Here is a 24,291-nt window from a genome sequence, read left to right on the forward strand (position 1 = left end):
TTGTCCACATCATGTAATTAATACACTGACACCTTAGCAGCATACACAGCAGACTTTGTATGGCTTTAATTTAATTTTTCCCTTCAAACCTACTGCACATGTAGATGCATGTATTTAAGGGATGAGTACTGGTTACACAGGGGATTTCAGTAATTTAATATGGATCTGTGTACATTTGTTTGACGTGCACATGCATGTTTATGTGTCCAGACACCCATACTATATAATTATGGTCATAATGGTCTGTTTTTGTCAGCATGTTTGTATATACAAGGTCCAGAATCACCGTATTATATCAGACAAAGTTTTTATGACTAATCAGCTAAAATATCAAAAACCTCTGTGTCTATCTGTCATTGCGTTTTAAAATTCTAATTGTCGATGCATTAAAAGATGCTGCAACTCTGCAGAACAGATACCTGCCTCTCAAAAGCATCATGTAGAAATGCCACTGTGTGTTGTCAGAAAGCTTAATTTAGAGGACAAATAATACATTAAAATGGATGCAATGGAAAGAATAATTTCGTTCAACTCTGAAATCTCAAACTGACTAAAGGAGACAAACCGTTTCCTGTATGACATTACCTCAAGTTCAGCCTGCTGCAGGAAGATTTCAAAGCTGCTCTGCACCCATGTCACACCCACATCGGGTCTTTTCAGAAATAGTTATTAGTTGCTTTACTGAATAAAAGATACATTTTGACACATTCTGATTCTAAGCATTAAAAAAACAACATACTAATATTGTGGGTGTCAAATGATAATACATAGCTTATTTTGACCACCAGTCAAAGTTAATCTCAGACATTGTAAGTATATGATTGTATACTGTATCCTTTTCTTTCAGAGTTGCTGGATCATCCTGCTCCACTGAGGCCACTAATCGCTAAAGTGTCATCCAGGACAGTGTCTCACGTGTCAAGCAGCCAGCAGCAAACTGTCATCCAGCCTCCTCAAACTCTTCCTAAACCATCATCCTTCATCACGCCCCAGCCGTTCTCACAGCCCTCCCAGCCCCCACCCACATGTCCGAAACCTTTCACCCAGTCCCCTCAAACCCAGCCCAAACCTCAGGGATTCGTCCAGCCTCTTCCTAAGCCTTACCCACAGACGGCCCCCCAGCCTCAGCCCAAACCTCAGGTGCCTCCACAGACACCACCCAAACCCCAGTCCTTCCCCCAGGCCCTGGTCAAGTCCCAGTCCCTGCCCCTGGACCACAGCGAGGACTTCAGCAGGGACAGTGTCCATTCTGGAGATCTGCTGTCCCCCACAGAGTCTGGAGACCAACTGTCTGACAGCATGTCCAGCAAACAGATGTCTATCAAGGAGAGGTGAGTGGTGAAGTTTTGAAAGTGATAGACTGTATTTAAACAAATTGTATTGATTTGTTTTTTTAATATATATTTTTTAATTAATTTGGGTACTTTTCTAACTACATACAGTAGAGTATGACAGTGTTTGTGAGGGAATTACATAAAATAATCTTATTACAATAAAGGTACTTGTCAGGTCAAATGGTGACACTCTTAAGGCTGTGTGACCAGCACTGACTTGGTGGTCAAAGGATTAAGGCTGAGCTGCACCAGCCCTGGTTCGCTTCCAAACCAGGAAATCTGCTGCATTTCAATCCCCATCTCTTTCTCCCCTCATTTCCTGTCATCTCTCTAAAGTCAGCTATAATAAACACTGAGTTACAAAGGCCAATAATTAGCTGCCTAAAACACTGATTCAGCATCATTTAAAAGTAATTCAGTTGAAATAGTCCCAAAAACTAAAACACACTTGCATCTTGTGGTGTGTTTTGTATTTCTACACCCATTCTGTCTGGTTGTATACTTTTTCCTCCTTTATTATTTTATTGACTAAATGTGGACAGTGTAACAAATCTCCATCGCAGCTGTACCTTCTGTGCAATACAGTAGCAGAAGTATAGTCCATAATTAAAAGATGAATGTCAAGTTTTTGAGTCTGTCAGGAATAAAGGAGCAAATGCAGGAGTTGTAATTTTGCTCAGATGTGCAGACGTTATCCGAGGCGAGAAAGACATTGTGGGAGAAACAGAGGCATCATTTTTTGCAGCAATAAACATCACTTATCAAATTCTCAATATATCAAAGTACAATGCGGCCAAAAGACATGTTAATGCTTTTACGGTCTCTATGAGATGCTGCACAAAACTTGCCCATCTGACATAAAGATATCATCAAACTGAACATGAGGAAACATGAGCAAATATCAGAACGATTAAGTCTGCACGCTGAGATCTCCAAGTGCAAAAACTGTTAACTACAGTATAACCACAAATACTCCTCGTTAAACCAGTACTATCTCTATCATTATCTCTATCAGAAAACTCTCAGTCTACTGTAAATTCTCAAGTTAAAGCTGGTACTCAAACAGTAACTGGGTCTCTAATTTTAGCCACTTGAGAACAGCATGAGTAAAAATAAAGGCTGGTCTCCAATAAAGGCTCTATTAAACCTAAAGCCTGGCAAAGTTGCAAGAAGTGTTCAACCTTGATTCCGTTCACAAATCCAGGATCCCGTCAGTGCCCCAGACAAGGTGAAAACTGAGATGTCAGCAAAGATCAGACACCGACAGAGATTTTCTGCCGGCTGGTTCAAAAGCCAGTGTCTCATAAATTTACAGTGTCTGACAGAATCAGGCAGGAGCCTCTGTCAGCCCGTCCTCGCAGTATACACATGTAGGTTTCCCATTTTTGAAGGTGAGAGATTTTCATTTTTAGCATCATTGTGTGTCTCCTCGCAGCCAGCACAGAGCTGTGTGGACTGGAGAAATCCTCTGGGATTTAGCAGATTCCTCCTAATGCCCTCGTTTCTGCCCTGTCCACACTCAAACAGCCGAGATGATGACATACTTTCTTTTACCCCTCAGCCGTGCGTTATGAGCGCTCCTCGTGCAGTCTTTGGAGGCCTTTTTCAACAGTCACGTTTGCTGGCTGCAGAGCAGAAATCTGACCTGGTTTTTTTACCCTTGAAGGGTTTTTTTTTTCTTTTTTCTTCTTATGACCTTGATGGAAATAATGGAAATGATAATGGTACAAACTTCAGCCACTTTTAGGATTTTTATTAACAGATCGATCACAACAACTGTCACTGAGCCGGTCACTGGGCAATTCAAGAGGTCCAACCCATCACAACAAACTACTGTTTAAGCACAAAATTAACAATTAATTGTGACATTTATTTTGCATTATGACGGTGTCTTTCTCTTTCTATATTACTGCTTCAAAATATGATTACCTTTAAACACCTGACAATAGATTTGACCTCTGTTAAGCTTCATCCTTGAACTTACCTTGACCAGAGATATTTCCAGTGTAAGAAATTGTCTTTAAATAGAGAAAAGCTTCTCAGCTGATGCACAGTTTGTTCTTGGAACTGGTTGCACTCATTTTTCAGAATACTTTGGGTTTACTCTAGACTTACATAACATAAGCTGATAGCTTATTTAAAAACACTTTCTATAGCATGAGTGTTGTGGGGAAGAATACATTTCACCGGACAGAATTTCAAACGAACTACAGTCAAGAACAGGACACATATAACAGATATGGTAATAGGGTTGTTGTTCTTTAGATCATGTCAGCTTACCTGAAAAATGTTTGTCTTGCGTCAGAGTGGCACTGCTGAAGAAGAGTGGTGAGGAGGACTGGAGGAACAGGATCAACAAGAAACAGGAAGTGGTTAAAGTGGCGTCCACTGAGCAGCAGGCTCAGCTATGGGAGACAGAGCAGACCTGCCATAAGAAGGTCAGTCTCTCCGCACTGCACTGTTGATAACAGACACGTTTAATCTCATTCATGTCCTCCACAATAACCACGAGCTCAGGCAGTCACACACACTCTTCATTCACATTAACATTGTTTTGCAGCACATACTTTCTATCATTTAAGAACACATTCATTTATAACAAGTACATAATGCTTTTTATCAGCAACATCCATTAGAGCCAACAGCATCAGTATTAATTCTGTCTTTATAAAAAAAATAAAATGTGCTGTCCCATGTTCGTCCCTCTCATTTTATCACTGTTTTTATATTTGATAAAATCCGAACCAGCTCTACAAACTGAGATTAACTGTGTGCATGACTTTGCATTCTGTAAGACGTCTCAATTATTCTGACTGGGTTGTTGCTCTCCCCCTTTTTTGAAGCACAGGTGTGCACTGTGCTGAGGCTCCGCAGTACCACCTGTCTCCCCGAGTAAACTGTCCTGGTTTCTATATCACTGTAAACAAAACCATGTTTGTTCATGAATATGAATCATCCTCTAAATTTCACCAGTTACATCTGCAGTCTAGTTATGATTGCAACACAAATTCGAGGGTTACAAGTTCTAACAGTTATTTATGATTTAACTCCTAAATGATTGAATTGGACTTTTCTTATAGCTGTTTGTTTGTGTTGCTCACTCTCATGGACGTCGTTGTAAAGCTTCAGTTTTTTTAAATCTCTGCAGTACTGCTGGTGTATTTACCAGTATTTACCAGTACCTTTATTTTCCTTCCTGTTTCTAATTTACCCTGTACTATTAACTGTGCCTGCCACAGTGCCGGCTTGTGTTATAAGGTTTTTATGTCCCTAGAACAGGCATATATTTCTCACAAATATTACGCTGTCTGGTATTATGGTTGAGCAGAGTAAACACCAGTGCCGCATTTCATCCCCCATCCTTCATGGTTGCCATGCCAGCTCCTGTCCTCTGCTCTTTTAGTTAAGTGCTCCTTTCATTTCCCCATTTAGTCCATCTGTTGTTTGAGCCCAGTCGTCCAGATCCCTGCAGCGTCCAGCCCTCATAGACTGTAAACAAAAAAACATATGGGCCAGGCTGCTAGTAGAATTAGCAGTGTTTAGCACTGGGAATTAAATTTTTTTCTCTTACAAGATCAGATCTGGGCAGGCTTCAGGCTAAGTTTCACTTAAACCTCCAGAGATAAAGACTTGAAAGCATATTTGACAGAAGGAAATGATTCAAGGATCTCTTATATGTGTTTATATGAGTCAGTATTAGTTTAAACAGCAGTTTGAATGAAATTTATAAGCTCAAAGAACGTCTGATTTCAGGATTTAGGTTTCTTTTTTCCCTGCAGCTCATCTACTTCACATTAGTATTCTGTAGGGCGAAACTGCCTGCTTAAACCCTGGATGGTAATCCTCCAGGCAGTCTCACCCCTAAATCCATTAAAGCAACAATGGCTGCCCGCCCCCCCCTCTCCCCTTGACCAAGTACTTCCCCTGTTTTTAACCCCTCAGGAGGAAGGGGTGGTCGTTCAAGACTACTCTGCTGTGTCTGTGTCTGAACAGCTGTGGGTAAGACCTGTTGGCAGCCGCACACCAACCCTAAACCAATCAGCTTCGTGTGGGACCTGTGTTGTCCAATCACAGTTATGTTTGGATGCTGTGTGAGGCTGTTTGCTTCTTGTGAATCTTTTGGCCGCTCCTCACTTGCAGCCTGTAGCGCTGCTCTCTGAAGCAGCAGGATGGTAGTTGGGAAATGGCTGATGCTGGAACTTTTCTAAGCTTTCTTTCTCTTTTGCTGATTCTGTCTTAAAGGAGCATTAAATAATCGATTTACGCCAAATTAGAAATGTCTAGAGACAGTTAAATCTAAATCAGTATTTTTTTACCTTCCACATAATCATTCTCAGTTAAAACTCCAGTCCAATTGCTTGGATTCAAGTAACTCCAGACATTGTGCCACCTGGAACATTGAGACAAACTTTCATAGTCAATATAAACTTTAAATGCCTTGTAGTAGTGACCAAGGAGGGTCTGCAACATTCTGGCATTTCTGGCAAAAAACATTATGCTGTAATTTTCTGGCATTTTCACAGTTAAAGAAAGAAATTACAGTTTCATAAAAGAACAAATACTCAAGAAAAGCATATTAATCAAAAGTGTCTTCAAGTTTAAAAAGACCAGTTTCCAAAACTAAGCATGCAGACCGGAAAGTACGTTTGTGACAGAGGCCTCCTGCCAAGTCACAGAGTCACTGCTTTGTTACGCTACAGTGCAGATCTGAGGGGTCATGAAATAATGAACAAATTAGAAAAGAAGGCCAAAACATTTTTTTCTTACTCATAATATTATGTTAATTTTTTTAGGACATGTATCGTTTTTTTCTAACATACTGGATCATTTTAAATTTTGAGGCTTCTAAAAATGATTCAATTTAAAGTCTGTTCTCCTGATCTTCAGACGTACAGACATGAGTTTGTCTCATTTACCCTGGAGCCAGTTGCGGTCTAAAAACCTTAAGCAAATGTGATGTGGAAACTTGAAACCTGAGGACGGACTTTTCAGTGAACCAGGATGTGTTCAGCAGCTACATTTTTGACATGAACACTCTTCTCATATTTATAGATAATAGATTTTGAGAGAGAAGGACTTGTTGTAATTATAAAACATTGAACTAGTTAATAAAAAAAAAAACAAGAGAGTTCTGTCTGGAGGGGCTTTTTAAACAGTGTAAGAAGGTAAAATAAATAACTCATTTAAATCATTTTAAGACTAACTATTACTTAATGCACCTCTAAGCTTTAAGCTGTGTTTTCACTGCACCTGAGACACAATGGCTTTTGCATTTTGCTGCTTTATTACTAACTAAAACTGTTAATCTAAGTGGCTATTAATGATTTTAAATTCCTTTATAATTATTTTTCTTTTATTCAAGCGGGCAATTGTTTTCTTTTGAAAAGCTTTTGTAGTTTCTTAAAGATACAGCAACAAATGTATATATTTGTTGTGCATGTGTGTTTCAAAAACATAATAAATGATAAAGTTAAGTTTATTTTGTACATAAATTGTTGTTTACAGAGCTGTTGGATTAGCTCTAGAAGTTGAAGGACAGCGAGTTGCGTTCCCAGTTTCTGGCCCTGGACTTCCCTCCTTTGCATCCGTCCCTTATCTTCCATCATCTGCATGTTTGTTGATTTTCCTTCCATTTCCTCCTTTCCTTTCCCTTTTTTTCCACTTATCCATCCACCTCTACATCCTCCAGGAACCTGTCTTCTCTTCCACCTTTTCTCCTCCTATCTCACTTGGCCAAAAGTGTCAGTATATTGACCATCCCAGCCAGGTAAGGATATGCGCCTGACACGCTCGAATGGGCTGCATGTACCAGAGTTTTATCTTTCTTGCTCGATTTGCAGCTCCCTCGTGTGAAGGCCGCTTTCTGAGTCGTTAAGATTGATTTGATTTCTACAGCATGAGTACAATTCAGTGTACACCCATCACTTCTACTGTGGAATAGAGAAGATTATATAGTCTAGGAAGGGCATGCACCTAGCACGCTTGACTGCATCAAATCTTTTTAGATCTGCTTGGTTTGATACTGTTACTACATGAATAATTGCTCCAGAGGAAACAGAGGAGTCACATGAAGTTATAGTGAAGCTGTGTCAGAAGTAGATGTAGCTCTTTAAGTGTTATATGGTAGATGCAGTGGTGTTTGGAAGCTTCTGGATCCATGATCTACTTTTAGGTTTAATATAGCTCTTAAACCTGTTAAATAAACACCAATTTGACTGAAATGAAAGCCGACAGTCAGCGTCATTGTGCAGGGTTCCAGGCTTTGCATGGAAGACTTGAAACTTTAAGTTAATAATCACTGATAATTTGATTATTTGTCTGATTTCCTGGTGTCTGTGCAGAAGATGGGAGAGGAGATTGAGGCTCAGATGACTCAGATGACCATTGAGGAGAGGAAACAGATGATTTCGACTCGTGAGGATGCCTGGAAGACAAAGGGCAGAGGAGCAGCTAATGACTCGACCCAGTACACAGTGGCTGCACGTATGGTCAAGAAAGGTCAGCGAACAAACCTGCTGTTATCTACCGATCCTCACTGAGGTGTAGAGCATTTGAAAATGCCACTGGGTATGATTTATCTGAAAAAATACACCTATTTTCTCATAGTGAATCAGAAGGTGGGCTACGACAGAAAATCATCGCTCCCTACTCCCTATATATAAACCTAACCTAAATATTAGACGGCTAATGTAGCATCAGATGTTTTTGTCTTTTCTGTCAAATTGGATTGAATTGTCGAATTTTGCAATACAACACGACTGGTGCCACTGTAAATTGAAATATACTATGTTAAATGTATTAATGAGAACAAATGAAATATTAAATACTGGCGCAGAATGGCGTTTATCTCTACTTATCTCTCCACAGTGTCAGATATTTTGTCCCGTCTGTGTGTCCGCAGGCCTGGCAGCCTCCTCCTCAGTTATCAGTCCCATCCTGTCACCAGTCTCCACCAAACTCAAGAGCAGCACGCCCGCTGTCAGCAAACCACAAGAGGGTGAGAGAGATCAGCAAGTCCTGTGTCATCACTGCCGCCTCAGCTAAGAAAAATCCCACGGATTTAAAGATGCTTTACTTTACCCATTTGTTGTTTCTCCTCAAACAGGAGTGCAGTCATACAAACTGACCTTAAGATCTACCCAGATGTGAACAGTACTTTTACTTTTAAGCTTATAACTTGCACAATACTTATGTAAAGATAGATATAGCCAGCGAGTCACAAAAAAAAACCCCCAAAAAAACACCATTGTAAAATTAAATTCATTTGCAGAAATTGAGGCTCGGCCGGACATGGAATCAGATAAGAAGCTGGACAAGTTGGAGAGCTTCTTGGGACGTCTGAATAGCAAAGGTACGTCCTTCCATCTTTACTTTAAGCTCATCAAGTGATATTTTCTGTCATGGTCACCTGTAGTAGACCTCTAAAGAGTGTGTAACATTTTCAGTTTGCTGAGCATTAAGTTCCATTCATTGGCCTGTTTCCTTTGTGTGTATTGATTTTCTTATTGCATTAGGACCTAATCTTGTCCCTCTCTCCTGTTCTCCTCTGTTGATCAGTGGCAGGTCTGCAGGAAACCACCTTAACAGTGACTGAGAAGGCAGTGAAGGAAGTGATGAAGCTGGATGACGAAATCTTCTCCAAGTTTTACCGACGCGTTGCTGAATTTCCACGCATGCCCACCAGGATCGAGATCAGTGAGGACTTCGACACCATCTTCGGCTCTCAGGGTCCCAAGTAAGAAAATCCTGGTTACAATGGAGGACAACATATGACACATCTCGACTTTATAGATTGGATTGATGTGGGGCTGGAAAGCCAGTCTTTTGTTATTAATTTCCCTGAAGCACTATGCTCATACACCTGGTTGTCACGCTCGCTAGGTTAACTTCAGCCATGGTGCAGCACAAGCGCTCGGTGCGTCCGTCCAGGAACGTCCAGTCGTCCAGAAACCCTCTGAAGATGCTGGCTGCGAGAGAGGACATCAGACACGAGTACATAGAGCAGAGACTTAACGTGGCACAGCTGGAAAGCAAGAGGATGAAGGCTGAGAAGAGTGAGTGCAAGGATGACGCTGTGTGTTTATGTATGAGACAGAAACAGTCTGTGATAAAGAGTACGAATTACATCATTACAAAATCTCAGTGGAAAATATGAAACATTATTATTGTGTACATACATATATTCATCTTCATCTCTTTGTTTATTATTATTACAGCACTAATTTGAGCTTCATATTGCAGCAGTGTAGGGATCTTGTTACTTTAAAGTTTAATGAAGCATATGTTTGTTTGTTTTTCTACCCCCTGTAGATCTGCATTCTTGTAAAACTGTATACTCTCTTGTTCCAGTGACTAAAACCTCAGAGTACTCTGAGGCTGCTCTGGCAGGCCTGGCCAGTAAAGAAAACTTCAGCAGCGTGAGTCTGCGCAGCGTCAACATCGCAGAGCAGACTTCCAACAACAGCGCCGTGCCGTATAAGAATCTCATGCTGATGCAGATCAAAGGTAAAAACTCCCATAAATCCTGCTGCCATCGTTTGAGGCTCATTTCCCAGCCAATATCTTTGTATATGTATTTGTATTTTTGTCAGCTGTTATCCATGTTGTGTTTGTGTTTTCACACATAGAAAGAAATAGAATAGAATTGAAAAATGCTGTGTTGCCTGAACATGATTTCTTGAGCGTATGACCTTTTGACAAACTTGATGAATAAATTTGATTCTTTCCAGGTCGCCGTCACGTTCAGACCAGATTAGTGGAACCCAGAGCGTCCTCACTCAACAGTGGAGACTGTTTCCTGTTGGTCACTCAAGAGCACTGCTTCGTCTGGATGGGAGAGTTCTCAAATGTGATCGAGAAGGCCAAGGTGAGGACTGTACCTGTGTTATGACAGACTGTGCCCGTTAGTCAGATTTTTTATACAGCCACAGTAGTATCTCCAGAACTAATCGAAAATCCCTTCAAATGTGGGACAAACATCCACTTGAACAAAAGGATGAAGTGATTAGATTTTGGTGGTCAAAAGTCAAAGGTCAAGGTCAGTGTAACTGCACAAAACACTTTTTAACTCAAGATTTCACTCAGCAATTATTTGACAAAATTTTACACAAATGGTTAATATTTTATATGACTCTGGATAAACACGGATGTAGCCTGAAACTCGTCTGAGTGGCGAAGGCAGACAACCGCGAGGGGGTAATTCTAGTTGATTTTGAAGTCGAGCATCAAGGCCGCTCCTGTAATATTGGCATTTGAACAAAGATGATTCATTGATGATTCTGCCTCTTATTTCCATTCCCTGCACACACACAAACATACACTGGCACATATGCCCATCTGCACTCCCCATCAAACACGTGCTTCCTGGCTAGTGTTCAGTTCTTCCATTTCCCCAAAGGAGCTCTGTCCAGACACTTTTTAATAAACATTTGTTTTTCTATGCTGCCCCCTCGTCCAGTGCTGTTTGCTCATATTATTATGATTTTATGTACAAAAAGCCCAGAAACAGCCAGTCAAGGTTCTTCACTGCATCCTTGTTTAGTCAAAATGTGAAGCATGATTCCTGGATTAATCAAGAAAAGTCAGTTTTCTCTATTGTTTACATAAAAGCACTTCATCTGTATCTGTTAGCATTGAGGCTGAAGAACAGATTTTTGTCTCTTGCCTGTAGGCCATAGATCTGGCCACCTACATCCAGACGAAGAAGGACATGGGCTGCAGGGCAAACCAGGTGCAGACCATCGAGGAAGGGGTTAAGCCACAGGGCACAGACATCCAGCAGTTCTGGACAATCCTAGGAGGACAGACGGCTTACCAACGTAAGAAACAAGCAAAGTTTGAAGCCGTTCCTCTCAAAACTGCCTATACACATTTTCAGTGGTCTTTCTTCTCGGTGCTTTTGGACTACGTCAGACATTTATGTGGCTTATTCTAATTGTGCCATAGCTGCTGGTCCACCAGAGGACGATGAGCAGTTTGAGAATGCCATCGTGGAAACCAACTGTATCTTCAGACTGGTGGATGACAAACTGGTTCCTGATGACGATGAGTGGGGGAAGGTCCCTCGCAGCTCTCTGCTGGCGTCCAAAGAGGTCAGTGGGACGTGATGTTTGTTCATCAAAGCCTCCTTACAACCTTTTCATTCTGGGTCTCATGTTTCAGCAGTAAAGATGTGCTGTAAGTCTTTTCAGCCTGCTGGATTGGATTCATATTTTTTTTTAAGTGAGGAAGAGTGCTGCCTTTTCACTGACACTGCTCCTCTTTTCTTGACTGGTCAGAGAAGATGCCGCTTTCCTGTTTTTCTCTTTTCTGTATCCCCACTAGACCAGAATGCAATGCAGCAACTTGTCACTATTAAAATTGATCATCATTCACGCAGTATTATTCTCTCAGTCTCGTTTAAGAGTACGTGATGGTGGATTTTTTCTTTAAGGTACCAACCTATGAATATTAACACATTTCAGGCTGTTTCAGAGGAGCTCTGCGCTTCGAGCTGGTTTTAATTTGTTGCTTAGCAACAGCAGGTGCTGTGGACGAGTACCTCCTACATCCATCTGTGCACTGCTTCTGCTGAAAAAATGAAATGGGTTCAGAAGACAGGGGCTAAGACCGGGAGTCCACTGCTGTTAGTGTCTAAATAACAGATAAATGATGGAGTATCACTGTCCTACTCCTCACTCTACAAAGTTGGTGTACAGAATATTATATTTGTTTGTTTTTTTTATATCATTTGTGTTTAGCACACATTTTCATGTTATATTTGTATTTTTAAATGTTTTACATTTTGATTTAATGTTTAGAAACTCCATATGGTATAACATGTAGTATACTGTAGATGGGTCTTGCTTTAAAAACTAGAATAAATCTGTGTATAGATGAACATTGTCCGCATGCACCGTCTATGAGCTTTATTAAAGATTAAACAGACGTACAGTGTTAGTTAACTGGACATTGTTTGCCATTGTTTTTGTTTGTTGTCCGTGTGTGCTGCAGGTGTTGGTGTTTGACTTTGGCAGTGAGGTGTACGTGTGGCACGGTAAGGAGGTGACTCTGGCCCAGAGGAAGGTGGCCTTCCAGCTCGCCAAACACCTTTGGAACGGGACGTTTGACTACACCTGCTGTGACATTAATCCACTGGACCCTGGAGGCTGCAACACACTCATTCCCAGGTGAGAATAAACACATGCACTTTAAAGCTCTCTGATTTAGCATAGCATAGACTGGCAGAATGTTAAATAATGGCTTCTCCTCTTCCTCGTGCCTGTGTGTGTTTAACTTTCCGCAGGAAGGGCCAGGGCCGTCCCGATTGGGCGATATTTGGCAGGCTGACAGAGCACAACGAGACCATCTTGTTCAAGGAGAAGTTCGTGGACTGGATCGAAGCAAAGCCGCTGACACCAAAGGAAGGCGGCGAGCTCGTACCTGAGCAGAAGGTGCAAATCCAGATAATTACATTAATTACACAGGTCACACACATCAGACTCTTCATATGTTTTCTCCATCTTTCCATCTGCTTGTTTATTAAACTGTGGCTCACACTCAGTCTCAGTTAATGTGGCCAGGAACAGTTTGTTTCATACTGGGACTGAAACAGGAATAAGAGCATATGCCTTTGGGTAGCTGCCGTGTAAAGCATCACAGAGAAGCATGAATGCATCAAAGTGTCTTCTTCCGCCTATTGGCTCTGACTGGCAGTTCTCACTGTTATTTCGTAATATTTACTTGTATCATAAATGTTATCTGCGATCTGGCTCCCAGGAGGCCCCGGGGCGCGAGTGCCGGCCGTACGACGCCGCCCTGATGCTACCAGTCCTCCAGTCGTCCGTTGCCACCATCTTGGACGGCGTAAACGTGGGTCGCGGTTATGGCCCGGTGGAGACCGAGGACCACATGAGGACTCAGGAGATCAGCACAGTGTCAGCGGACGTCTGGCACATCCTGGAGTTCGACTACAGCCGCCTCCCACGCCAGAGCATCGGCCAGTTCCATGAGGGAGACGCCTACGTGGTGAAGTGGAAGTACATGGTCAGCACCTCAGGTTAGTCACTGTGGATTTGCACTTGTAACACCTCTGTTTAATTTCGTGAAAAAAAAAAAAGAATTCACACTAGCTGCCAGCTAAATCTTTAAACTAAGTCAAATATAATTCAGCAAGAATACCAGGTGGATGACTCTCGCCACATCTGAACTATTCAGATAGTATCAGACACACAGAGACGTCAATGATAGAGACGTAGACTGAGTCATACCAGTTACACCAAATCACAACCGCACATCACCCCAGAAACAGCAAAGGCACCATTTTAAAAGCTTCAAGGTTTCTACAGTTTGTACAGGAAGATAGAATCAGGCTTTTTTTTTTCCCAATACAAGCATTATTATTTCAACAGTATTGAAAATTCAGTGTAGTTTGTTGATCCTTTTTGCTGTGCATGTATGTGTCCCAGTTGGTCGTAGGCAGAACCCCGAGGCGAGGAGCACTGGACCGGGGAAGGAGAAATGCTGCTATTTCTTCTGGCAGGGTCGACACTCCACCGTCAGCGAGAAAGGAACGTCGGCGCTGATGACGGTGGAGCTGGACGAGGAGAGAGGGGCACAGGTACGAGAGACGAGGCCAGAACAAAAACTAAATATAGATCAATTAGAAACTCAAGTGTGATGATGAATTGTTTTGTAATTTAAAAACAACAAAAGTGTTTTTCTCACACTGATATCCATGGAGTATCAAGATTCCTGCCAGTCTGAGCATAAACTGTGTGAAGTAGTGTTTTTGTTTGTGTTAGTCTAAAGCTTCATATCCGGTGTTGTCTGTGTGTGTGTGTGTGTGTGTGTGTCTCTGTGTGTTACAGGTTCAGGTGCAGCAGGGGAAGGAGCCTCCATGTTTCCTACAGTGTTTCAACGGAGGGATGATCGTCCACGCTGGCAAAAGGGAGGAGGAGGAGGAGAACACTCAGAGTAATCACTTTAACTCTCTCTGCTTTAAATGCTTTAAAAGTCTTGATTTCCAAGCAAGGAGACAGGGCTTATTCAGTCCTGTAAGTTATTTTTTACCTTGTATTTACGTGATATCAAGTGATGAGTAAAACCCCTCCTATCGCTCCAATGATCATATTCACCTGCCCGTCCGTCCAGGTGAGTGGCGTCTGTACTGTGTGCGAGGTGAGGTGCCGGTGGAGGGCCACCTGCTGGAGGTGGCGTGCCACTGCAGCAGCCTGCGCTCCAGAGCCTCCATGATCCTGCTCAACATCAACAAGGCCATCATCTACCTGTGGCACGGCTGCAAGACGCAGCTACACACTCGCAGCGTGGGAAACACGGCTGCACTCAAGATCAAAGAACAGTGAGTTGTATAAAGGTTCGGTCGGCAGTGAACATGAAACGTCTCTTATTCTCGCGCATTGTTTGAATTCTTTTCCACTCTTATTCCTCTCAGGTGTCCTCTGGAAGCAGGTCTCCACAGCAGCAGTAAGGTGACCATCCATGAGTGTGATGAGGGGGTGGAGCCTCCGGGCTTCTGGGAGGCTCTGGGCAGAAAGGACAGGAAGGCTTACGACTGCATGCTGCAAGGTACAGGAAACCCTGTGCTTATTTATTGTCATCAAGAACTTACTTATCAATATACACCTGTACGTTCACTCTCATTTACTTACTTGTCTCTCAGTTAGACATAATGCCTCACCGCAGACACAGCTAGTGCAATTATGTTTGACAGAAACTGGAGAGATCAAGCTTCTCCTCATAGTATTTTGGTACTTTACTAAAACTGGCTCAATAAAGTGCTGGAGGTCAAATATTTACTTTTGAAGGGCCTCTAGTATGACTCGATACTGGTGCCAATACAAATGGTAGAAATACTAAAAACAACAATTTTTATGAGTAGTTTTCTTTTCTCAGAACAAACTACAGCAGCTTCTCTTTTAAATGTAACAATAACAGACAAACATCTCAAATCCATCACTGTTTATGTTGCATTAAGCAGTACGACAAAATAAAAGCTCTGCCGAATTATAATATTGTACAAAAACAAAAAAACTGATCATTTAATTCAGACAATAAGGTTTGGCCTCCAAACCTACAGCAGGTGCTACAGTGTCGCGTGAATGTTGACTAAACTTAATCTCGTTAAATGCTGCTTTCTGTTTTTCTTTTCAGATCCCGGTAAATTCAACTTCACCCCGCGGCTCTTCCAGCTGAGCAGCACATCAGGAGAATTTGTGGCGACCGAGTTCTTCCACCTGTCCAGAGCTCCAGACCTGGTCAGCTCGCTGCCTTTCCTGCAGGAGGATTTGTACAACGTAGGACAGCCCGGTGAGACACACACACAAACACAGACACACACAGCATGACTCTGACTCGGACTTTGTGGATCATGTGAGGAAAATTCATCAAGTGCTGCCAGATTGACAAATGAATCTATAGGTTACAGATGTACAACTTTTACCTGTATGCAGACCGTGTACATACTGTAATTTGCATTGAGAGAGTAAAAGATACCCCCCCCCCATCACAGCACTGTTCCTGGTGGATAACTTCCATGAGGTTTACCTGTGGCAGGGCTGGTGGCCTCAGGACAGTGAGAGCACCGGCTCAGCTCGTATCCGCTGGGATTCAGACAGGAAGTGCGCGATGGAGACTGTGCTGCAGTACTGCAAAGGTAAGGAAACATGATTGGTTTAACATGGACAGAATAAAAAACTGATATACCATGAAGTATTAAATAATTATAATAATGATAATAATGATTTCGACACAGTTTTGACATAAAAGCACAAAAAGTGAAAAAATTTTGCAGTGCTTTGGTGGAAAGGTCATTTTTCTTATTTACTGTGTTTCACAATTTGATCACAAACAGACTCCACTCATATTTATACCCAGCCATGTATTTCTACCTGGATAAACTAAGAACATATTAAATGATCTATAAATTGAAAGAGAGACATGCTGCACAATCTCTTATTTTAATCAAGCATGATGAAATGAAATGGCGGCAGTTGGATTACCAACTTGTGGTTCAATGTCAGAATTATTGTGCTGATTTTCTCCTTCAGAGAAGAACGAGAAGAAGTCTCAGAAGTCGTATCTGATCCACGCCGGTCTGGAGCCGCTCACCTTCACCAACATGTTTCCCAGCTGGGAGCACAGGGAGGACGTAGCTGAGATCACCGAGAGGGTCAGCAATACACACACACACACACACACACACACACACACACACTCACGCTGAGCTTGTAAGTGCTGAGGCAACACTAACACTGATATTATACAACACACCTCCTGTTGTAACAAAAGGACTTTATGCTGTATCTTCTGTCCTGGCTGCAGGAGGCCGAGGTGTGTAACCAGATCATCCTGGTGGAGGACGTGTTGGCCCGGCTCTGTCAGAACACCTTCCCTCTGGCTCAGCTGCAGGCCCGGCCGCTCCCTGAGGGGGTGGACCCCCTCCGCCTGGAGATCTACCTGTCTGACCAGGACTTTGAGGTCAGTAAACCTGATAGCTGGGTGGCTTTATTTGAAGTTGTTGTTTGTAATGTTGGAGACAGGGTTTCCTTCCCTTGATAAGACTTTTAGGGCATTTTTGTCCTTTTATTTGTAATTTTCTTACATGATGAAATACCACACTTTCATTACAGACTGGCAAATAGATCATTAAACAACACATGCTTCTGTCTCACCCTCTGGAAACTGACAGCAATACAAATAATTCCTCATTACAGTGAAAGTGATGTTTTGAAAAATCTTAAATATACAGTATATTCTACATTTACTGTATATAAATGTGCTTTTATTACTTAACACTTAAGTCAACTCTCACAGAGTGGCGTACACTGTATGCAATAAAATGTTTAACATCTGGATAAGTGACTTTGTGACCATGAAAAGAATATTTTAGACGGATGATGCAACTAAGAGATGTGAGAGAAGTTTGTGTTTGAAGGATTAAGGTTCTCAGTCATTTATCTTCCATCATTGCCTTTGAAAGGAAAAATCCACCAGGACATTTTAAAACGAGTTGACACTTCGTTATAATCAATATAACCTCGTGTGCTGGTGATATACCGGGCATGTTTGTGTCCATTTGTATCCTTTATTTGGTGGTGTGTTTTCTGACCAAAGATCAACAGTGTAATGTCACATCAAGATATTTCCAGAAGCTAAAGTCTGATACCAGAGAACAAAAAAATGTCTTAACTGCTGCATCTAGAGGAGACACCATTATCATTCATGAGGCAGAGATGCAGACCAACTGATGGAAAGCAAACATGTGGAAAAACAAGTAAAACAACAACAGTTAATCACAAAATAACTTCCGCTCCATGTTGTTGTCCATTGATCGACCTTTATGCATGAAACAATCAGAGGTGGATTTTTCTTCTAAACACCTCATTCATATCATCCGTGCTAACTCCATCTAACTCTCACTTTACAGAGCAAGTTGTAGGTGGACTCAGGTAAGAAGAGCCGCTCCTGTGAGTCATCAGCACTGGCGACCTGTTCTTCTCTCAGCACGTCACACTGTGTTTTTCTGTCTTACATGGATTTGAAAACTCTGATTCACTCCTGTTTCACTGCCGTCTCTGAAGTGTGGTGCTGGTTTGAGGAGGAAAGTTTCGCTGCTTGGCTGCACAGCTACATCTAAAGAGATCATTGCGATTACATTGTGTCACAGTCGGTCGGGCCCTTCTTATCAGCTGCTGTCACAAAGAATGTAGCGCTCCGACTTCTTCACACAGTAGATGAGAATATAAAAAGACACACGACCCAAAATTAAATGCTTTTCCTGCGAGAGGAAAAACTGAATGAAATAATAGAAATGATAAAAATAGAAACAGGTTCAACTTCAAAGAGTCAAAATTTAAAAATGAAATAAAGTATGTCTTTACATAACACAAAGATAGAATTTATATTTTATTGTTAGTCATAATACAGTCAAAATGTTTACTATATGATAATTTAGACAATTTTGATTTAATATCTCACAGAGCTGAAACAATCAGTTCATTCATTTGTCATTCGACAGAAAATTAATTAATTAATTAATTGTTTTAGTCATTAATCAAGCACATTCTCCAGTGTGAGGATTTGCTGTTCTCTCTGTTCTTTATCAAATACTCTTGGTGTCAGGCTGCTGGTTGCACAAACACTGTAATGTTTGAAGACATCACTTTTGGCTCTGAGAGGTTACACTGAGAATTTTTTTCTCCTATTTTCTAACATTTCATATATTAAATTGATAATCGATGATAAAAAAAATAATTATTATTTGGAGCCCTAGTAAGTCCAGATGATCCTTATCTTGTAATTTTCAAAGACAGAAAAACTCTGACCGTCCATAAAGCCCTCAATGATAACCTGAGGTTCCACTGTTTTTAACACATTTCCCCAACACGAACAACTGAGGTTGTAAATTAGGTCTTTAATGATTTACTGTTACAACAATTGAGTCGTTTAATTGTGCAGCATTACTTCCTCTCGTCTCCTCTTTAAAAAGGTGTCTGTGCTCGACACCTTCAACTACACCACCTTCCTGTATCTACACTGTTCTGCTGCTGCTGCTGCTACTCTCCTCTACACACACACACACACACACACACACAACCTCCATCCGAGACTCTTCTCTCTCAGTATAAATAAATGCACTTGTGATTCACCATCAGCTACACCCCAGTCTGACTCACTCTGTCTGTGGAGCACAAAATCAATGCATGAAAACACTGAAACTACTGGACTGTCCTTACATGGTACAAGAGGTTTTCTGAGGTTTTTGTCCACTGTAAAGATCCACACAGCTCTGACTATGATGACAGTATGCTCTGCCATCGCCCACTTTTAGACCAATCAGCAAGTGTATCAATAAAGACACAGTGAATGTCAGAAATATGTACTAGAAGAGTCCAAATGTACAAGAACCCCCCCCCCCCAAAAAAAAAGAAGTTGAATTTAACATGGAAGAGTCCCCTCTAAATCTATGTTTTAGTCTCACATGTACTGTTGAAGCATGCTAGATATAAAGCTGTATAACACTATTGCTGGAAGCTAATAGAGTGATTGTGCAGTGATTGTGCAGAGGGCTGACCCAAATGCAGCAGAGATGCATTTATCATTTTTACACTGCACAGTAATTACCGAGATTGTTTTCGCCCTAGATTATGGCATGGTCAAATTTATAGTTTAAAATTTACCATTCCCTTACCAATCAGATATTTGAAAAATGATAAAACCCAAGTAAAGAAATCTTCATATGTTGTATAAAATGACCCCAAATGTTTGAAGGGTGATTGTTTCCTTGTATGTAATGAATTGCTTTTTGATGACTTCTTATTTCTGTATAATACAGTAATATACAATGAACAAATATCTAGGGCAGAATTATCTGTCTGACTTTTAGTATATTGTGTTTATCAGTGTATAATCCTGGTAGGAAAATCTTTAGTACTTCTTTTTTGAAACACTTTTTACCCAATAAACGCTTCATGGCTTGTTTAACCTCACACCAACATTCAAACATCAGGACCTTCCTGTAAGACTTTATAGTTCAACTATTTCGATTGTTTTGTTTTTTGTATTAATGAACTCTTTGTTTTTCTCCTCTGTTACAGAAAGCTTTGGACATGAAGAGAGAGGAATATGAACGTCTGCCAGGGTGGAAGCAAGTGAATTTAAAGAAGGCCAAAGGACTGTTTTAAGGAGGTTTTTAAATGGAAGATGGCGTGTGTGTGGAAAACAGATGAGATGGAGACACAGGAAACGTCACATGAACTTGTTTTAGTGGAAACATGTGAGGACACTGGGGAGAGACATTCACAGTGTCCTGAAGAGGGAACCTGACTCTGAAGAAAACCTACATGAATGATGGGACTGGAGATGCACTCGCCTTGCTTATAGTCATGTTTTACTTCTACTTTGTCATTACATAACAAAATTAAACTCAAGCCGTTTAACTGAAGGTAAAAAAACACCTTGCTTTGGTTCATACATGGTGTGTATTTGGAGTCTCCTCCAAGCACTAAAGTCACCGCTCATGGACTTGTGAAAGAAAACACTAGGACGCTTGGTGTCAGAGTGCCATGCTGTGGTTGTGTATGTGTGTGTGTGCGATTGTATATAAAGTGTGTGTAATGTTTCTTTGTGTAAATGTGTGTGTAGATGCGTTTGTGACTTTGTATCTATGTAAAAAAAAAAATCCTGTCACGTCAGATGTTGTGAGGAAAGCCGTCTTTTGTTTTGTGTACAGTGTCTGGATGCTGTCAGGCCACGTAGGTAACTCATGTTGCTCCACTGTGTTGAACTGCTGACGTGACTCTGACTGACTGAGCTCCTCGTAGCAGAGAGAAGAGCTGTAATTTAAAGGTTCCACTATGAAGAGAGGAGAAGCAGCAGCTTCAATCTGAATGTATAGTGCCTTGCTTTTTGTGTACAGTTTATATACAGAAATTCTAGTCTGCATTTTTAAAGACTTTCTTTGTGATATAAGACATAGTGAATTAAATCACAATAATGCTCCAATCAAAGCAGGACTCTGTGTCTTTCTGTCTCTTGCTACATTCATTAAAAGCGCTGCATTGAAACCGTCTATTGAGCATGTGAGCTCTCCAGAGGAGACAGAGCTAAACACTGAACCAACATGTCAGCCTCATTCTGAACTTTCTTCTTCATGAAAATCATCCTCACAATAAATAAAACCACCTCTAGTCCAACGACACAACATCTCTCGTCTCGAGTGTGTCAGGACTCCACTAAACTTCTTCACACTGAAACTTGACCAAATTCACTCTGAACATTTTTCCACTTTTTGAAGCAACAGGTGAAAGAAAACTCGGCTCATTTCTCTGTGACAGAGTTGTTTTAGTGAAGGAAGCTGAAAGGACAGAGACTGACTGACACGTGTTCTTCTGCTCTGAACATGAACTCTGTACTTTGTGGTGTTTCAGGAGGAAAACCGTCTCAGTTATACTCTCATATTAGTTTCACATTTTCTCCATCGGCTTTGAATCAGATCCTGGAATGAAGGTAGAAGCAAATATTTGATTTATTCTTTAGGAAAAACAGTTTTATTCATGATGTAGATCTTCAGTTTGTTCACATTGAATCAGTAAAGTCTGTTAAATGACTCTTGTTCAGTGATTTCAGGAGCAGATTCACTTCATCCACACAATCAGTTTATTTCACCTGAATCTCAGATATGGAAAAGAAAATAATGAATCATCTCCTCAGTGATTGTTATCATGATAATTACAGTTTGATAAAACCTCATAGACCTTATTTGTAATTTTGAAAAACAAGAACATCTTGTCTGAGGAACACATGAATGTAAATGTAATTATAGATTTGTTCTTTACAAAGTGAAAACAAAATATATGTGATAAAGGAAGGTCTGGTGATTTCTCTGTTAAGGCCCAAACAACAACATACAAATACATCAACTCAAATATTCAACAAACATTTAAAGCAAAGAGAAAATTATATTTTCATGTGGAGAAATGTGAGTTTAGGTGAAGAAAAATCATCCTGAGCAGTGATATCCTCCATGACTCCAGCTCCACCTAAAGAAACTCAAACATCAACACAACAATAAATGAGAAGAGGTCAAAGCCCCTCCCATAATGTTTGATTGACAGGTGATCTGTGTGCAGTGCACAAACACAACAGCAATGAGCTTTTAGCAGCAATGATGGAAGTTCAAATAAACTGATGAATTAAAATACAGATTTTAACCAACTGAAATTTAAATGTCCTTTGTCTATTTGAGTTTACAGAACTCAGCTGTGTCTCCATTGTTCCAGTTAAGCCAAACTCCAGCATAGAGAGGCTGAGTGAATGTGGTCTGGACTCTGTGGAGGAGAGTCCTGGTTTCAGAGACGCTGTAGAAGGACAGAACACCTGCTCTGTGATCCAGGTACACTCCTACTCTGGAGGACCGAGGACCTGAGACTGGAGTTTCCCTATTGTTGAACCAAAATGTATATCTGTTTTGATCACAGTGTAACGCCCAAGATTTGTCATTGCTTCCAAATATACATTCCTCCGAGTACCCTGCTCTGCTGATATTCTTGTATGCGACTGCTACATAAACTCCTCCTCTCCTCTCCACCTCCCAGTAACAACGTCCAGTCAAACTCTCTCTACTCAGGGCCTGAAAATATGAAGTGAATCTGTCTGGGTGACTAGAATAAGACTGTTTTTGATTCATTAATGTTGCTTTTCTGTTTCCCTCAGATAATAACAGACGTGTGTTTGCTGTGTTTGGATCCAGTGTGATATCCTGTGAATATTTTAAGAAGTCAGCTCTGGTCTTTGGCTCTAGTTGTGACAGTAAAACATCCACTTCAGTCACTGTCAGTGAGATGTTTGTCCATGTGTTTCTCAGAATGTCCTGTAGTTTATCTCTGAGCTGTGACACAGCTGCTGTCACGTCCTCAAAGTAGCTCAGAGGACGGATATTGATGCTGGATGAGTCTGTAGATTCACTGAGTCGTGACAGTGAGGGGTAGTTGTGTAGAAACTGGTTGTGATCCTCTGTGTGTGAGAGCTGCTTCAGCTCAGCGTCTTTCCTCTTCAGCTCAGTGATCTCCTGCTCCAGCTTCTCCTGAAGCTCTTTGACTCGACTCACTTCAGTTTCCTGCTGGGATCTGATCTGCTGCTTCACATCAGAGCCTCTTTTCTCCATGAGACGGATCAGCTCAGTGAAGATCTTCTCACTGTCCTCCACTGCTTTATCAGCAGAGCCATTGATAGCCTCCACCTCCTGTTGAAGCACCTTCACATCTTTGTCTCTGTCCTGGATTCTCTGCTGGATTTGTTGTCGCCTCAGCTGGAGCTCTCTCTGCCTCTCAGTCCTTTCTGCTGCAGCTGAGACTGTGTCGTGGCCTTTATGTTCATCCACAGAGCAGAGATAACAGATACACTGCTGATCAGTGCGGCAGAACATCTTCATCACCTCATCATGACGAGAGCAGATGTTCTCCTGGAGCTTCTTGGAGGGCTCCACCAGCTTGTGTTTCTTTAACGGAGCTGCTTCATAGTGAGGTTGCAGATGTTTCTCACAGTAAGAGGCTGGACACATCAAACAGGATTTGACAGCTTTCAGTTTTCTCCCAGTGCAGACATCACAGGCCACATCTTCAGGTCCAGCATAGCAGTGATCAGCAGCAGCAGCTTGGAGTCCAGTCTTCTTCAGCTCCTCCACTAAAACTGCTAACATGGTGTTTTTCACCAGGACAGGCCTCGGTGTGAAGGTCTGCCTACACTGAGGACAGCTGTGGATTTTCTTCTCATCCCCTTCATCCCAGAAGCTTTTGATACAGTTCATGCAGTAGCTGTGTCCACAGGGAATAGTCACCGGATCCTTCAGTAGATCCAGACAGATCGAACAAGAGAAGCTCTCCCGGTCCAGCTGAACTCCTTTCTGCGCCATGTCACCTCTCAGTGGCAACGACTGTCTGAGTTTCACTTTCTCAGAACTGAAACTAGTTTGAGCTCTGATCTGAACAACATGTGTCTCTGCAGTGAACGGGACCTGTCAGCTCTTGCACTTCACCACATGTTGGTTCCACCCATCTTCAAACTGGAGATCTGAAGGGGAGGGAACCAGGAAATATGAGCACAGGGTGGAGCTTGCTGTGTTTGAGAGCAGGAAGAACAGAGAGGGTTGTCGGGGTTGTGTTAATCTGAAAAGAGAGTGTAGCTGTTATTGTAGTGGAGTAAAAAGTATTTCCACCTATAATGTCGAGGAGTAGAAATATAAAGGAGCAGAAAACAGAAGAAGCCTACTCAAGTAAAATACAAGTTCATGTTGCTGGAGACAGCACTCACTCTCATTTATTCTCTCTGAATAAACATCTTTTCTAAAATATGTCACTGAGTCTAACGTCTCAACATCAACAATGTTATTATCCATGTTGATATTTATCTTTATTCATTTATTTCACCTCTGCCTGGATATTTACTATGATGTATATGG

The 24,291-nt window shown here is 41.4% G+C and overlaps 2 protein-coding genes across 2 annotated transcripts; one reads left to right on the forward strand and one right to left on the reverse strand.

The window, feature by feature from the left end:
• The first annotated feature begins 1,217 nt into the window (after positions 1–1,217).
• Positions 1,218–20,894, forward strand: LOC111239381 (supervillin-like). Its single transcript, XM_022769254.1, has 23 exons — positions 1,218–1,331; positions 3,640–3,772; positions 7,676–7,832; positions 8,236–8,331; positions 8,605–8,685; positions 8,892–9,069; positions 9,216–9,388; positions 9,684–9,839; positions 10,064–10,200; positions 11,005–11,152; positions 11,280–11,425; positions 12,327–12,502; positions 12,619–12,766; positions 13,092–13,371; positions 13,781–13,932; positions 14,183–14,288; positions 14,466–14,673; positions 14,767–14,900; positions 15,486–15,641; positions 15,844–15,987; positions 16,382–16,503; positions 16,656–16,811; positions 19,931–20,894. Exons 1-23 carry the CDS (start codon positions 1,300–1,302, stop codon positions 20,015–20,017), a joined length of 3,306 nt encoding a protein of 1,101 aa, XP_022624975.1. The 5' UTR covers positions 1,218–1,299; the 3' UTR covers positions 20,018–20,894.
• Positions 20,895–22,055: 1,161 nt separating this feature from the next.
• LOC111239382 (tripartite motif-containing protein 16-like) lies at positions 22,056–24,020 on the reverse strand. Its single transcript, XM_022769255.1, has one exon. It carries the CDS (start codon positions 23,743–23,745, stop codon positions 22,072–22,074), a length of 1,674 nt encoding a protein of 557 aa, XP_022624976.1. The 5' UTR covers positions 23,746–24,020; the 3' UTR covers positions 22,056–22,071.
• Positions 24,021–24,291: the final 271 nt, after the last annotated feature.

Source organism: Seriola dumerili, unplaced genomic scaffold, assembly GCF_002260705.1.
Source record: "Seriola dumerili isolate Sdu_G_001 unplaced genomic scaffold, Sdu_1.0 BDQW01002429.1, whole genome shotgun sequence".
Classification (NCBI taxonomy): domain Eukaryota; kingdom Metazoa; phylum Chordata; class Actinopteri; order Carangiformes; family Carangidae; genus Seriola; species Seriola dumerili.